The following is a 16,732-nucleotide window of genomic DNA, read 5'->3' on the forward strand; positions in this document are numbered from 1 at the left end:
GTCCTGAATCCTGGGCAATGATTTTAAATACTGCTCTGAGAAAACATTCCCGCGAGAGGTCTTTCCGGTTGCTTTCTCTCCTTTGTTTTACATTAAGATACCCCCATGAAATCTGTCTTTTGTCCATTACCTCTGTTGAGAAAGATGATGCAAAAGGTTTCTGCAGCGTTCAAGAAGCCCAAGGAGGACAGCAAGCCAGAGGAGATTGGAGCTCAAGCTAATGGAAAGGTCAACGGCACGGCCAATGGCAAGCGACACTCCAAGGCTTCGTCCTATGTTGGTCCGGAAGAAGACCACAGCGCGAAGCGAAATGAAGTTGTCGCGACATTTGAGAAGTACGCGCAACTGATCCATGCATCTCGACGCCCGCTTCCAACACAAACTGGAGATGGCACCTATCTTGAACACGAGCCTTCCAGCAGTCTCTTTCAGGACCTAAAGGCCCTTAGCTTCAAGGACTATGCAACCCTGCTGGAAGTGATGAAAGTCAGAGCTTCCGGCCAGCTGGTCGATGACAAGACCATGTTGATGGAGCGGATCATACAGGTATCTATATTCCTTCGTCAGATAGCAGCCGTTTACGGTCTACGTCGCTAACCTCAGGTGTCCTCCAGCTCGTCAGCGGCCTTCCGTCGCATTCCAAAAACCGAACGGAACTCACAAATGCTTTCCTCGATGAGCTATGGACTTCGCTTCCGCATCCGCCACTTTCGTAAGAAGACAGACTGCCTTGCATGGGAGGCTCGGCTAAGACATGAATTAGATATATGGGAGATGAGTATCAGTATAGATCCGCAGATGGCTCAAACAACAACCCCACGCTCCCTTGGCTGGGAGCTGCAAACACGGCATACGCTCGCTCTATTCCACCGCTTATCGTCCAACCGGGATCGTTACCTGACCCCGGCTTGATCTTCGATAGTATCATGGCTCGAGACAAGTTTAAGCCTCATCCTAACAAAGTCTCGAGCGTCTTCTTTGCCTGGGCGTCCCTGATCATCCATGGTAGGCTCTACATGTCTCCGACGCTTCCTTTGACACCGTAAGCTGACATCCAGAGATCTCTTCGAAACCGACCACCGCAATCCTCACATCTCGAAGACTTCTTCGTACTTGGATCTGTCGATTCTGTATGGAGATAACCAAGAAGAACAGAATCAAATGCGTACTTTCAGGGACGGAAAAATCAAGCCCGACTGTTTTGCTGAGCCACGGCTGCTGGCATTGCCGGCAGTATGCAGTGTGCTTTTGGTCATGCTGAACCGGTTAGGATCCTGCGCCCGATTCAGTGAACTTCCGCGACTAACGACGCTGCTGTCAGATTCCATAACTACGTTGTTGAGCAGTTGGCATTGATCGTGAGAATGGCAGGTTTACCAAGCCTCGTCCCGATCTTCCTCCGGGGGAGGCTAAAAAAGCATGGGCGAAATACGACAACGACCTGTTCCAGACTGGACGACTGTGAGTTTTTCTGCTGGACTGTTCACGATCAGAGAGTGCTGATCACTGGCAGCATCACCTGCGGCCTCTACATCAACATCACGTTACATGATTATCTGCGCACAATTGTGAATCTGAACAGAACCAACAGCACGTGGTGCCTGGTAGGTGCACCCTATATGACACTCTAGGCTGAGCTGACAGCAACAGGATCCCCGTGCCAGGATGGACAAGAAGGATACCACCCCTTCCGGTCTTGGCAACCAGTGTTCCATCGAGTTCAATCTTGCCTATCGGTGGCACTCGGCGACAAGCGCCAAGGATGAATTGTGGACTGAAAATGTGTACAAGGAATTATTCGGCAAGCTTGCAAGTGAAGTTTCCATGCCCGAACTCTTGACGGGTCTTGGAAAGTACATGAACAACCTGGATAAAGATCCCTCGAAACGTACATTTGCCCATCTTCAACGCCAAGAAGATGGGACCTTCAGGGACGAAGACCTTGTCAACATCCTGACGGAGGCCATTGAAGATGTTGCTGGTTTGTGCCCGCTTTTCTTTCTTTCTTTCTTTTCTTTCTTCTTCTTGCTTCTTCTTGACTATCTTTGGAATTATGGCTCACACGTATCAGGGTCCTTCGGTCCGCGAAACATTCCCAAGGCACTTCGGGCGGTCGAGATTCTTGGTATCCAGCAAGCACGAAAATGGAACTGCGGCTCTCTAAATGAATTCCGCAAGTTCTTTGGTTTGAAGCCCTACGACACATTCGAGGAAATTAACTCCGATCCCTATATCGCGGATCAACTCCGCCACCTCTACGAGCATCCCGACTATGTGGAACTGTACCCCGGTATCATTGCGGAGGAAGCCAAAGAACCCATGGTCCCTGGCGTGGGCATCGCACCCACCTACACGATCTCTCGTGCCGTCCTGTCAGATGCTGTGGCCCTTGTACGCGGTGACAGATTCTATACCGTAAGTAGACGTCTCCTCCCTTCTGGGGTGTATCTCGACGTTAACCGTATGGCACAGACGGACTACAACCCTAAGAATCTGACCAACTGGGGATTCAATGAGAGCAATTATGACCTCAGCATCAACCAGGGCTGTATCTTCTACAAGTTGGCGCTGCGAGCTTTCCCCAACTACTTCAAACCGAACTCCATTTACGCTCACTATCCCATGACAATTCCTAGCGAAAACAAGGTGATCATGAAGAACCTTGGAAGAGAGTCTCACTACTGCTGGGACCGTCCCGCATTCATCCAGCCCAGGGTCAACCTGACCTCCTACGAAGCGGCCAAGCTGATTCTCGAAGACCAGAAGAACTTCCACGTCACCTGGGGAGAGGCTACTGGGTTCCTTTTCGGTAAGGGTGGCTTCGATTTCATGCTGTCGGGTGACACTCCTTTCCATACTCGGCAGCGAGAAATCATGGACAAGGCCCTGTATCGTGATCAATGGCACAAACAAGTCAAGGAATTTTACGAATACATTACGCTCAAGTTGCTGCATGAGAAGTCTTGCCAGATTGCGGGTGTCAATCAAGTCGACATTACCCGAGAGTAAGTCCTGACCCTTGGTTCTCTTGACGATCTAGCTGACGAATATCAGTGTTGGAAACCTTGCCCACGTGCACTTCGCTTCGAACATCTTCTCTCTCCCACTGAAGACAAAGGAGCATCCCCGTGGTATCTTCACGGAGCATGAAATGTACATGATCATGGCTGTCATCTTCACCTGCATCTTCTTCGACTTGGATCCGGCCAAGTCTTTCCCCTTGCGCCAGGCGGCTCGTGCCGTAGCCCAGCAGCTTGGCAAGATTATCGAAGCAAATGTCAAGTCTGTGAGCGCCACGGGTTTCCTTTCGAGCTTTATTGACAGTTTCCGTCGCAATGACAATGCCCTCGCGGACTACGGCATCCACATGATCCGCAGACTTCTTGACAGCGGCCTTAGTGCTTCCGAGATCACTTGGTCTCAGGTGCTCCCCACTGCTGTCGCGATGGTTCCGAACCAGGCTCAGGTGGTGAGTGCTAAGTCGTCTTTGCCGCATTTGGAGTAATGCTGACTGTCCGCCAAGTTCACTCAAATCATCGACTACTACCTGTCTGATGAAGGGAAGGTTCATCTTCCTGAGATCCACCGCCTGGCTAAGGAGAACACCCCCGAGTCGGATGACAAGCTGCTGCACTATGCCATGGAGGGTATCCGCCTCAATGGCACGTTCGGATCATACCGCGAATCCCAGACCAACGTTACTATCAACGACGGCGGCCGCCAGGTGAACATCAAGCCCGGCTACAAGGTCTTTGTCAGCTTCGTAAGTGCCACATTTCGAAACTGTCTTGGGCCTGAATTATACTTACACAGTACGACACAGGTGAGCGCCGCACGAGACCCGAACATCTTCCCCAACCCGAACGAAGTCCGTCTTGACCGTCCCCTGGAATCGTACATCCATTACGGTGTAGGTCCTCACACCTGTCTGGGCCGCGACGCCAGTCGGGTCGCGTTGACCGCGATGCTGCGTGTTGTGGGAGGTCTGGACAACCTGCGCCGCGCCCCGGGCCCGCAGGGCCAGCTGAAGAAGATTCCCCGCCCAGGCGGCTTCTACATCTACATGAGGGAGGACCATGGAAGCTACTTTGTCTTTCCGTTGAGTAAGTGGCGTCGAAATAAGCCTTTTTCTTTTCGCTTTTGTCTTCTGAGTCAACTAGACTAACTGTTATTAGCCTTCAAAGTGCATTATGACGGTCAACTCCCGCCGCTGAAGGGCAGCTCTAGCTAATCCTAACCTTCATCGTCATCATCGAAAGATATCCAGAAGGAGGAAGTAAGTTTTTTCTTAGTGTTGGTCTACAAATTCGCTCGAAGCAAATGTACGGCGTGGCATTCATTCATTCATTCATTCATTATTTTTTTTTCTAATTTCGGGCGACTTTGCAAAGAATAAGGATATTTCATCTCTCCACTCTCCCATCTATAAGAAAGCAGGGAAAAAAAAGAGAGAGAGAGAGAGAGAGAGATCTGCTTAATGACGAATACAATAAATTGAAGCTGAGCAGATGATAAAATGAATATACTATTCCACATGTAGCGTGCAGTTATCAAGGAATACGGTGTATGATTCTTTTTTTATCTCTCTTCTCTTAATTAGTCTGCTCGTTTTTCTTAGAACGAAAGTATATGATGAGAGAATGCTCATATTGCTGATAGTCTCGTCTCAGTAATACTCGAAACTCAGCTTCCAACATTGAAGTGGACTTGTTGGGGAATTACCTTTTTCAGTACTCTGTATGGTTAGCTACGCTCGGGTCGGTAACTTGTCTGGTCTTTTCACCGCCTTCCATTTCTTGCACACCGCCTAGGAAAGGGGCGTGAAATCGTGAACTGGCGTCCCTCCGCATTTTGGATCACCACCAACCTACAGACTCAGCACATGAAATAATTACTTTACGGAGTCCTGAAGTTCCTCAACTTCTCGATTCCAGCAAATACCCCCCCAGCAGCAGGCCTGCAGGCCCTTCTGTCGCCATGCCTCCCAAGGCTGCCAAGGGCGAGTACATTGAGACGGTTAGTCGCACACAGTCAATAACAATGCTACTTTGTTTCCCATAATAGTTCGCCAGCAAGTACAGTACATACATGTACTTGAGAATTGTATGCACATGTACATACTTGGGTTTGCAACGCTGACGATTATACCCTCCGCTAGGACACGGGAAACAAAATCTCACGAAAGTCGCTCATCCACGGCACGCAGCACATCATCCTCGGCGGGAAAACCGTGATTCAGGCCGAGGCCGTCATCCGCGGGGACCTGTTCCGGCTTCCGCAATCCTCGTCCTCCTCCTCCTCTTCCGGAGGAGGTTCGCAGGAAGGGGACAACAACGCGAATGCGCATGCGAATGCTGCCGCTTCGTCCTCCGTCGCCATAACCGTCGGGCGCTACAGCTACATCTCGAAACAGGCGGTGTTGCGCCCTCCGTCGCGCTTCCACCGCGGCGTGTACTCGTTCTACCCGCTCAAGATCGGCGATCATGTCTTTGTCGGCGAGAGGGCGGTTGTCGAGGCCGCGACCGTGGGCAATCATGTCCATATCGGCAGGGATGCGGTCATCGGGAACATGGCCATTCTGAAGGATTACTCCTACGTGCTGGACGGGGCTGTTGTGCCGCCGCAGATGGTCGTCCCGAGTTTTTGCGTTGTTGGGGGTGCGCCGGCAAGGATCGTGGGTGAGGTCGGAGAGGGATATGGCGTGGAAGGGGCGGAAGGTGGGTTAGCAAGAGAGAGATATAGAATGGTGGGGAGGTAATAAATGCCTTAGGCATGTCGGGCGATGTTTTTTCCCGTTTGGTTTGGTTTTTTTTTATCTTCTGTTCTGTTCTATATGTTACTTGATACCCCTGACCGGCGTTGGAAGTCATTGATAATGGCACTGTCATGTCAAATTATTCATTCGGACTGTCGTAAGCATAATCACTTATCGTAAAGGTATATGTATAACATAGTCAAAGAGACAAACAAAATCAAAGGCGGCTCGTAGAACTCGGCTGGTTCATTACATTTTTACTTCAGGTCTTTTACGTCAAGCGCCCTCTTCAGCCTGGTCTCCCCCGGCTGGTACGGTTGGCCGGCTTCTTCACGAGCCATGTCATTGATCCATCTCCCATCGGGCTTGATCGGCTGGCCATTCGTCAGCTTCGAGGCCAGATACAGCCAGCACATGGTGTTACCCACGGTACTGACTTCGTCGCTGACCGTGCATAGCGCCTCATGGCTCATACGGCTGTACAGTTCATTATCGGTAAACAGGTCATACATATGCTTGGCCACCGCGTCAGTATCGCCCACTTCGACCAAGAATCCATTTTTCCGGTCTTGCAATTGGAGAGGAATGCCACCGGCCATGGTGGCGATCACCGGCTTGCTCTTATGGATTGCCTCCGACACCTTGACCTCGAAACCCTCGCGGGTGGAGAGCTGCAGCACAATCTTGGCCTTTGAGAGGAGAATGTTGAGGATCTGGTCTGTGGGCGGGAGCCGCATCACACAGATATAGTCCATAAGATGCGACATCCTGGATCTGATATACTCGAGCACCGCGTCATATATCCTGCTTCCATCCGGATCGTCCAGTGAGCTATGTCCGCATATCAAGAGTTTTGGTGGTTTAATGTCAGGTGCAGTGTCTCCCAAGCGTTCGTGGAATTTTGCATATGACTCCAACACGTCGAATATGCCCTTGGAGGGATCAAATCGGGCAATTTGAGCAATGTATTCATCTGTAATTTCACTTTGCCATCAATAGACTGCCCGAAGACAGAAGGGGAGGGGGGAATATAGTCTGCGAGTTCGTACCATCTGGATGCGCAATCATAGGCATTTCGTTGTTTCTGCATGATGTATTGAATAGCCGCCCATAGAATGCCACATCCCAGTCCCTCATATTCTTGTTCAGCCCATCCAACCTGAGACAAGTCAGTCCTCCCGCCCAATTTGCGATGGTTCGTTCTTACCAATCTGTCGACGCAGGCATATAGCCCACCATCTCCTGAGGCACGTTCGCCGGCACGAACGCTGCTACAGGATGACTGATGAAAAGGTCCGCGAGCTTGATGCGTTCCCAGAACCACTCCCACGCTTCCGCCTGAGATGTACCGGCGGTGGCTATCAGATCACTGCGGATCTGTATGTGACTTCGAAAGATCACAGGCCTGTCCGGAGCAGCTTTCTTGGCCAGCGGGATCAGCCCAGGCATATGGGGATCGTCAACAATAACAATATGTGCTCCTCCCTCCGAGGGCGGAGTTAGTGGTCCGCCTTTGCACAGCCAATACCGATTAGCATTATCATTGATCCAATCGGTCACGAAGCGCTGCTTCTCCGGCGTGAAACGTTCCTCAGGCTTGGACACGCCTTGCAAAATATTGTGGTTCGTTTTTGTGATACGGAATACCCCAGGTCGTGGTTTTGGGACATACCTAGCCATTCAGATCAGTATCTAATTTGAGACAGTCAGATAAATTGATGGATCGCAAGAACTTCGGAGCGGCACTCACCACCTGACGTCCGTTTGTAACGCGCGAGAACACCTCACGAGAGCATGTCTCATGAGTGCCACCCCACCACCTTGAGGGGTGGCACTGAAGAATGCGATTCTGATCTTTCTGTTCTTAATATCGGTTGCGTAATGGTTCACGGCAGCCCAAGTTGTCTGGCCAACAGTCCGCTGATAGTCATGGAGACCGGCTAGACTGATATGAAAGGAGGAATCGACCTCGACAAGGCCCTGGATGCCAACTTGCAACAGAGGGTTATTATTCGGCCCGAAAAACCTGTGACCATCAGCTTCTATCAGGCAACTGCATTGCAATTCCTCTAGACGCACCTGATGCATTTTCGGGCCATAGATTCCGCAAGTTCATCCACGCTCTTTTCCCGCCACGAAGCCAAGGCTTTCGAGCCAGATGCCTCCAATGGATCTCTCTCATGCATAGCCAATGGCACTATATCCAGTTCGCTCCATAACCGGGAACAGAGATTCGGACATCGGTGAGCGATCTTGTCCGGCATTGCCACACCCGCGAACTTCTCCAGTTGCTTGTCACTATAGTCGCGCAGTTGGGTAATAATAAAGTTCTCAATCGCAGAGTATGGGGGCTTTCGCGACTGGTCCGGTAGAAAAGGATACTCCAAGAAATCCAGCAGGTACGTCGTGTCGCGAATTGCGATCGCGATCACCGAGGCCGAGTCCTCTGAGAAATCAACCGCGATACCGCCATACAAAGTCTTTACTCGCAGTGAGCACTCCTAGTATCACATAGATGCGGGGAAATAAGTTTCGTCGTACTTCCAGAGGAGGACCAGACCAGGCATTCTTTTTAATGTGATGGCGCAGAAGATCTTGCTGATAGATGGAGCCACGGCGTTCGAAGCTGTGTCCTGCCTGTCCATCTGCCGCATCGGAAGAACTCATCGTGTTCACAATCTATACAGACAACCACTAATCCTAGGTTTCTACCTCGACCCACGCTCTCGTTATTAGCGGTGAGAAGTTAAGCACGACTGTCGGCACCACGAGACTCAAAGAACGAAAAATTAACGGCAATGCCGCCAGGGGGTAATTGAGGATTAATCTGTTCAGTATCAGAACATGCGCTAGGAATTTGGGTATACATTGCAAGCTCACACCTTGTTGCTGACCAAGACAGTGTCCGGCGATGACCTCACGCCCGGGAGGCTATGACGTACGAGTCGTTCTGCAAGACGTGGGTTCTACCCAACATCTTTACGACCTCGTTTGGAAGTATGGAATATATTCAAAACAAGCATCATCGTTGGAAATGGACAATTCCAGGTCTGAGAGAAGGCCTTTGTTTTCGCGTTCCTGACACGCCATCTGCAGCCCTCGCCAAGAGATCCAGCTCGTGATCGGGAGAGCTACGGCGTTTCCCCCAACGATCATCACCCCGAGTTGGATGACTGGGCGCCATAGCGACAGTTATTGCGTCGTATATACACGACGACCTTAATATTCCAGATCGGGAGTCGGAACTGTCCTACGCGGAGATGTATTTACATTTTACCCCGACCGTGCGGCGGATAGCAGATCGACGATTGACGCACGTGCCTCTTCAGGCATGGCGTCGCAGGATTGGTATTGCCCAAAGCGGACTAGCGCACCGGCGCCTGAAACAGGGGAAGGTCTTGGCACAGCCCGCGGGGTCTTAGTCAGCAGGCAATCGGCAGCCCCTTTTACGCCCCTCGGAGCTGCCCCTGTTGGCTGCTGCTGGACTAGGCACGCGGACGCCCAGCGATCCTCGTGTGCGCCGTCGTGGAGCGTCGCACTGTCAATTTTCCAGTTCCTCGACTGCCCGCTGTGAGAGGCCCTCCTATCAACCTGCGGTGAGTTCTCCTGCCACTCTTTCGTCTCGACTGCCTACGTGGAGCTCTCCTTGAGCGTGTTACCCTCCGTCATCGCGCGCATCCCTGTTCTTGTTGACAGATAGACAGTTGCTAACACTGCAGTCGACGGCAGGGTCTAACCGTCGCTCATCATCCAGGACGTGGAAACGGCTCCTGAAATCGATTTGAGCCGGTCAATTGATCTCGCAACTGCTTCCTCCACCCCTCAGACACAGCCGATCGCAATAATTTGCAGTTGACAACCGCAGAACACCAATCACCATGGGTGGCCAGGTTTCCAAGGTGATGGCCAAGATCTTCGGATCGAAGGAGATGCGTATTCTCATGCTGGGTCTCGATGCGGCAGGGAAAACGAGTGAGCAGCCTCTAGATGGTAACGCCTAATTGAGCCAGGGGTTAATGTTATTTCGTTCTGCAGCCATTCTCTACAAGTTGAAACTCAACCAGGACGTCACCACCATCCCGACCGTCGGCTTCAACGTGGAAAGCGTCACCTACAAGAATGTCAAATTTAACGTCTGGGATGTCGGTGGACAGGACAAGATCCGTCCCCTGTGGAGGCACTACTACTCAGGTATGCAGAAGCAAGGGTATCAGCAAGCAAGCTCAGCAGTTTACTTATTACGCCCCTCCAGGCACTCAAGGACTTATTTTCGTCGTCGACTCCAGCGACACGGCTCGTATGGACGAGGCTCGTTCTGAACTGCACAAAATCATCAACGACCGTGAAATGAGGGATGCGCTTCTGCTTGTGTTCGCCAACAAGCAGGACATTGAGGGCCGTATGTAACATCGCTCCGGACTGAGTTGTTGCAAGCCACTGACTGAAACTTCGGCAGACCTGAGCCCCGAGGAAGTGACCAACGCATTGCAACTGAACAAGCTCAAGGACCGGCTGTGGTATGTCGTGCCCAGTGTAGCTACTCAGGGCACTGGAATCTTCGAAGGATTGGTAAGTCGAGGCATAGTATAGACCTTGCTTGGATTCCGAACTCATATGGCGTCTGCAGGCCTGGCTGTCGAATAACGTGAAAACCACGCCCCAGAAATAACGGACACCTCTTCCACCACGCGTCTATAACAATTACCAGTCTGCTCCCTACGGTCAAATCTACAAGCCACCCCTGTACAACACGTAATCACTTGGCAGATATGTTTCCTTTTTTCTCATGACGACACAGTTTGATTTTGTGCTTTTTCTTTCATGTGCATGCTTTCAATTGGTTGCCTCTGGCTCATGATATCCCCTTTGTTTTCCTTCAGTCAGCCGTGAATGATCACTGTCTAATGTTTTCTATTACTTAATCACCACCTGTTTAATGCTCTATTTATTGGTCATTTTCTCAGATTTTATTGTGGAGCTGTCTGGAGCTGTCTATAGAAAAAGCAGCTCCGATTCTAGCCAAGGAGCGTTGTCCAAGATTGTTTCCCCACCAATGTTATTGATAGGCAAGTCTAGCTTTACTGTAGCATAGGTCGGGTGCTAGATCGTGGCGAGCATAAGATCCCTTAACTCTGGAATACACGTCATAGATCGGATATACTTGACCTTCCACCTACCCGAGTAGGTAGATCTTTGAGGTCCTTTCGAAAGAGGCAAAAAGGAAACAGAGTTTATGCTATCAGCTCGACATCGATCCCACCGCCACAGGAACGGATATCCGACCAGCCACAACCCGTATCGTCATCTGTGGCACGGAAGTATCTTCCACGCGCTTCATGCGTACGTTCTTCCTCTCGAGTCATTCCGTTCTGTCCTGCTATCAAGGGCAAAAAATATACCTAAAGATTATCCATAACATACGTAGTAATTTATTTCATCCAGTATGTCAGGATGACGCAGGTGGCACCTTACTACTACAACACGACACAGTACGTGTAGCACACCCATTCACATCTAATCGCTACTATCAATATCAGCATACGAATAGCAGTCAATCCATTGACATCAATCAAGTCCGAAGAAAAGGGGGGGGAAAAATGGCCACCGACTGCCACTGGGCTATAAATTCAGGGAAAGAGTTCCTTCTTCCTCTTTCCTTCCTTCTTTCCTTTTCCTCCCTTTTCTGTATATGACGTATAATTGCTATTTTATAATATTGCCTTTTTGTTCCCTTGCTTGCAAGCAAACACATCTTTCAACACGAATCAGAACTAAATAAGTTCGAAGAAACTCTCAACAAACAACACAATGCCTCAATACAAAGTGGGTCAGGAAGTTCGCTACAAGCCTGTTGGAGGTGGGTTTATCTGTTCCAATATCATCATGAAGATTCTCTTAACTGTGTGTTGAAGGCCCCGAATCCAAAACCTCCGAATCCGTCGGCATCGTCAGAGAAGTCATTACCGAACCGGGCTTCCTGACTGGCCGACACGTCCAAGCTTCGCCCGACACTCCGCGGTATGAGGTTAGTACAACAAATCTCTTTTCTCTCCCATGGCTGTCCTTTTCAAGGGCATGTGTTGATGATGATTACTTGACAGATTGAGAATTCGACGACCCATAAGCGGTCCGCCATCAAGGAGGATAACATCATTGAACGGGCTTAAACAGGTCAAGATCATTTAACCAATGGGCCGGTATTATGCGGAGTGAGTGGTGCCAGTTGTTGAGATGATGTATGGATGGATGTTTTGGGAGGTAGGATGGAAGGAGAAAGAACGTACATAGAATGAAAAGGAGATAGGTATATAGGGAACGAACGAGAAAAAGATGAGGGGTTCATAGATTTTACTTCTTACTCGCTTCTCGAATGACTTGTGACTATTTTTAGTGACTATTTTAGTAGAAGATGGTGGACGATGAGCCTACATAACCTAGAATAATAGAACGTGAGGTGGATTGAGGACCTTTGAGGCCTGCCTCATGGGCTAACAGGGTACTCTGTGGGGTTGGCCCTCAACAAGATTGATGTATTTAAATAGACTGCTGGAAGCACCTCAGGGAGAGAAACAAGTACATCCTATTTACTTTTTGCTTTTACTCATCTCATTCCTATATACAGTGGTTTTCCATATGTGCATACCTCATACACAGTACGTACGTACAGCCACGATGGTTACGTAAAAGTCATGACTACGTGTTGAAAACACCAACTTTTTTTGCGTCTCGTCTCGTCTCGTCTCGTCTCATTGAAGAATCACCGCTCCTAATCGTCTTGTTGAAAGTCGATTGGAGGTGATATATTGTCGTCTCGTCTCATCTCGTCAAATCATCGTTTCAGACAATGATTGTGGGTTGAAAACCGTTTATGGCTCACCAGGCCAGAGGTCGTTGGCAATCTCGCGCACCAGCTTCAGCTTCTTGATCATGTCTTCCCGGTTGATCGCGTTGCCCTCGTGGTGGCTGGCGAACCCGCACTGCGGGCTGACACCACATCGAGCCAAGGCCTCCTGGGCAGTCTCGTTGTTGCCGGCGGCGATGAACTCGGCGGCAGAGAGGACGCGCTTCTTCATCTCCTCCTTGTCCTCCAGCGTGCCGAACTTGCTGGTCACGACGCCCAGGATGACGTTCTTGTGCTTGGGCAGCTCCTTCAGAGGCTCGAAGCCTCCCGCACGCGGGGTGTCGTACTCAAGGTAGTACGTGTCCACGTTGAGGCTCTTGAACAGCTTCGTCGCAATGCGGTCGTAACCGCCCTCCGAGAAGTGACGGCTGTTGACGAAGTTTCCACGGCAGAGGTGCACGCCCACGTGCAGGTCTGCCGGCCGGTTCGCCAGACAGTCGTTGTACAGCTTGATGTACTTGTCGAGCAGGTCTTCCGGGGTGCCCTTGTTGAGGGGATCGGCAAACCACCCTTCAATCATCTTCTCGGAGCAGAAGTCTGCAGAACGGTGGTCAGCATCTTTTCCAGTCAGTCAAAGGGAGTCTCCGTCGGAAGCCATACAAGCCAAGTTCGGGTCATCGTACTGCACGTTCCGGCAGCCAGCCTCGTACAGGATCCGCAGTTCCTCCTGGTACGCCTTGGCAATGTCGCCGAAGTACTCTTCGTCGGAGCTGTACACTTCCTTGGGGTACGCCACGCCCTCCTTGTACCGCATGTGGTACCAGTTCGGCGCTGCCAGCGTGATCTTGATGTTCTTGACCTCCTCCGGAGGAACAAGGCTGGCCAGGTACTTGAACTGGTCCACGTAGGTGCTGCCAACGTGCTTGATCTTACCCGTGCACACCACGGTCTCGCCGGGTTCCATCTTAGACTCCATGAAGGCAGCCACATCAGGCATGTACGGACGGAACATTCCTGGGTCCGGCTTGTCGATCTGGGTGAAGCCCTCCAGTCCAGGGAAGAAGGAACCCCAGAACACTGGAGATTGAAAACGAGATAGGGTCAGTCGTTGATGGGCCTACGTAATTAAAGCTCGAGTATTTTTCTGGCGCTTACTGTGCCTCCGGTACTCTCCATCTGTTATGGCAGAGTAACCAAGCTCCTTCTGGAGCTTCACAACGTCCTTGATATCCTGGTCCTCGATAGCCGTGAGCTCCGACTTGGGCGCCTTTCCTGCATTGACCTCTGCGCGCTTCTTGAGGAGGGCTTCCGTTCGGAGCAGCGAGCCCAGGTGCTCAGCCCTGAAAGGGGGGTTGCGGTGCAGCGTGGCGGACATTTTGAGACGCTATTTCTCTGGGAGCAACTCAGTCAATGTCACGCAGAGCATGGAGACAGCACCGCGACAAGGTGGTGCACCTACCTTTGGCAATGTATGTGGTGATAATGGTATACGGTCTCTTTCAGAAGATAGAGAGAGAAGAATGAACACAGCTCCGGTTCGACCACACAACAAACAAAAGGAGGGGTATTTTTTCCTTCCCCTCCCCCTCGCAGGCTCTCCGAGCGGGGACTTTGCAACCAACGGAGCAACTTCGGTATCTCCATCATTCGCGTCTGCCGGTCCGTCCGGCTGTTATCCAGAAGGGGTAAAGATCCATGCTTGGGTGGTGTTTGGCTCCCCACATCGCAGCCCCAGTGAGCCAGCAGCCTTCAGGGACCAGCTCTGTGTGAGCGGGGATGGAGGAGAGAGGAGTTCTTAGGTAGGACGGTCTGGTAGGAACGGGCCAGTCAGATTCGAAGATTGTTCATGAGACTGTCATGTGTTAAGATGGGGGCCTTGTCGTACGTTTCACTTCAGCCAGGGTCTAGCTCGAAGGTCATGAGGTACAGGACATCAGGTAGGATGCTGTCATCCAGAAAGTGAGAATTTGAATTGGTTTGCGATTCCCTTTCTGAGTAATCCCGTTCTCCTCGATGCAGCAGCTTATTTGCAATTTACTTGCCGGCGGAGAGATACGTTGAGATCGGTACCTGGGAGGTGGAGCTATGACAACATTGAACCACTCGCTCAACCAAGCTATTACTGTAATTATCCGCTGGATTATATTTTAGACCTATTTACACCTCCTCACTCTCTTATACACAGTTGTCAATCGAAAAGAGTCATTTCATGCTCTGTTCTTTTCAACTGCACATACATAGTGTGGCGCGACAAGGCCCCCACCTTGGTCTTATCTTTGCTGTCGCAGGGCCATGAGTGCGACTGTACGCTGGAATTTGTCAGACATATAAATTGTACTGTACCGTACATCTACTTCGCTACTCGAATCACCTTCTCTTCTTGCCTCAGGAGTTACTTTTTATGCTTCATCTTTGACTGTAGCAATTCATCGATGCTGTATGCATGTCTATTGCTTCGCGCTCGAAAAGTGGGGTTCGAGATGCAGATCTGCTCATGCTCATGCAGCTGTTGACATGTCAACTGAAGATGAGGCATAGATTTCTTCTAGAAGAGGTATACGAAATGGGAGTCAAAAAGGGTCCTAACTTGCCGACCGCTGTGGATAAAGACCTCAATTTTAATAATGGTCTGGACTTTTACTAACCACTCCTCTAGTGTATAAGTAGCTATAATTCTGTGCTGAACAGAAGGCCAAACCCTCACTTTGTTCGCAATTTTCTACATATGGCCTGGCTCTTTGCTGCAAGGTTGTAGTTTACAGTAATCAAGAATCGAAGCTCTTACTCTCTGGACCCCAATTTCTTTATGCAGATCAGGCTGAGCAGCAGGTTCTGGTTGCTAGTGCACTGCACAGGACTGACCGTGCCCTCCTTCCTCACTTTGTCCGAATTCTTTGTTAAACATGACTTGGCAGGGGTAGAGAGGCCTGAGCTTACCTATCTCAGGATGAACCTCTCACTTTGTCCGAAATCAATCTTTATGCAGCTGGTCATCAGATCACCTGACCTGCCACTCCCTCTCCAGGGCCCGGACACTGACCTCACCCACCCCTGCCCTCTCATAGACTCACCCGGACTTTGTCCGCCAAGATTTCAATATGGAGCCTGGTGAGCTTTTGTTCAATCAGAGGTCAGATGCTGAGGTTTAAGCTGTGGCTCTGGGAGACCCAGACCTATGGCTCCGATCTGATCTGATCGATCTGATCGATCTGATCTGGCATGGCCTGTTCCGGACCCTCCTCATGCAGGCTGAGCAGCAAGGTTGTGACATGAACATAACAAAACCCTCACTTTGTCTGAGTTCTTCAGAGAACCTTACTCAGCCCAGGCAGAGACCTGAGGTGACCTGGCTGAGGATGAAACTCACTTTGTCCGGATTCTTTGTGCAAGCCAGTCTGGGCAGAATATTCTGTTTATGGGTTTCTTTGACTCAGCTATCCTGTTACCTGACCTATCTCTTTCTTCTTTGTTCAGCAACACCATGACCTACTAGGTAGGTCCACCAGGCTCATCAAAATTGCAGGGGACTTTGGTATCTACTCCGTACGTGGCCGAAAAGTCGCGCTATTTCTACACGTCAGAAGTTCTGTTTCTGGATCAGCTCCAGACTTGTTCCTCGACACTTGACACTCTACGTACAAGTACTGTATTCGAAGCTCCTTCCAAGGAGTGAGTGATATGACGAGGCCTTCCTTAGAAAGCGATAAGCAATCAATCTGAAGTGTTTTCGCGAAAGCTTCTCTAGGCGAAGACGTTTACTTAATCATAGTCAATTTACTAGCTCTGCCAACAACGGAAATGCTCTAGATCGAGGGCTTTGATTATCGCGATGAAAATCTCGATGAAAATAAATAAGCAAAATACCCAATGACGTCTGAGCTTTTCCCCTTCGAAACGCTGAGTTTTCCATGTCTGTGTGAAAACGAGAAGTATTAATGGAAAAAAAAAGAAGTTTTTGTTGACATTCTCAGATTTACTGTACATGTGCAGGATTGTAACCCATAGTAAGTTTGTTTTAGGCTATCAATATTCAGTTGTTGTTGAACGACAAATCATGAGCGCGGGATCATCCGGGCAAGACGGATGGTGGGGTAGTTCTTTAAGTTCATCGGTCCACGTACGTACACGAACGTCTT

The 16,732-nt window shown here is 50.2% G+C and overlaps 5 protein-coding genes across 5 annotated transcripts; 3 read left to right on the plus strand and 2 right to left on the minus strand.

Annotated features, from left to right (window-relative positions):
- Positions 1-144: 144 nt before the first annotated feature.
- Positions 145-4,231, plus strand: T310_2313 (Peroxidase; the record flags this gene model as incomplete). Its single annotated transcript, XM_013474793.1, has 12 exons — positions 145-546; positions 615-712; positions 764-1,005; positions 1,347-1,461; positions 1,583-1,604; positions 1,651-1,981; positions 2,072-2,415; positions 2,473-3,005; positions 3,055-3,469; positions 3,524-3,763; positions 3,824-4,103; positions 4,176-4,231. 12 exons carry the CDS (start codon positions 145-147, stop codon positions 4,229-4,231), a joined length of 3,078 nt encoding a protein of 1,025 aa, XP_013330247.1.
- A 746-nt stretch (positions 4,232-4,977) lies between these two features.
- Positions 4,978-5,758, plus strand: T310_2314 (Dynactin Arp1 p25 subunit; the record flags this gene model as incomplete). The annotated part of the gene is made up of 3 exons (XM_013474794.1): positions 4,978-5,016; positions 5,065-5,103; positions 5,159-5,758. The coding sequence occupies 3 exons, from the start codon at positions 4,978-4,980 to the stop codon at positions 5,756-5,758; spliced, it is 678 nt and encodes a 225-aa protein (XP_013330248.1).
- A 254-nt stretch (positions 5,759-6,012) lies between these two features.
- On the minus strand, positions 6,013-8,422 carry T310_2315 (Trehalose synthase (Ccg-9); the record flags this gene model as incomplete). The annotated part of the gene is made up of 6 exons (XM_013474795.1): positions 6,013-6,728; positions 6,805-6,914; positions 6,963-7,427; positions 7,506-7,781; positions 7,835-8,235; positions 8,297-8,422. 6 exons carry the CDS (start codon positions 8,420-8,422, stop codon positions 6,013-6,015), a joined length of 2,094 nt encoding a protein of 697 aa, XP_013330249.1.
- Positions 8,423-9,633: 1,211 nt separating this feature from the next.
- Positions 9,634-10,424, plus strand: T310_2316 (ADP-ribosylation factor 6; the record flags this gene model as incomplete). The annotated part of the gene is made up of 5 exons (XM_013474796.1): positions 9,634-9,745; positions 9,791-9,946; positions 10,008-10,154; positions 10,212-10,324; positions 10,383-10,424. 5 exons carry the CDS (start codon positions 9,634-9,636, stop codon positions 10,422-10,424), a joined length of 570 nt encoding a protein of 189 aa, XP_013330250.1.
- A 2,197-nt stretch (positions 10,425-12,621) lies between these two features.
- T310_2317 (Methionine synthase, vitamin-B12 independent) lies at positions 12,622-13,971 on the minus strand (the record flags this gene model as incomplete). Its single annotated transcript, XM_013474797.1, has 3 exons — positions 12,622-13,193; positions 13,257-13,673; positions 13,752-13,971. 3 exons carry the CDS (start codon positions 13,969-13,971, stop codon positions 12,622-12,624), a joined length of 1,209 nt encoding a protein of 402 aa, XP_013330251.1.
- Positions 13,972-16,732: the final 2,761 nt, after the last annotated feature.

Source organism: Rasamsonia emersonii (genome assembly GCF_000968595.1).
Source record: "Rasamsonia emersonii CBS 393.64 chromosome Unknown ctg1118621760022, whole genome shotgun sequence".
NCBI classification, from domain to species: Eukaryota; Fungi; Ascomycota; class Eurotiomycetes; order Eurotiales; family Trichocomaceae; genus Rasamsonia; species Rasamsonia emersonii.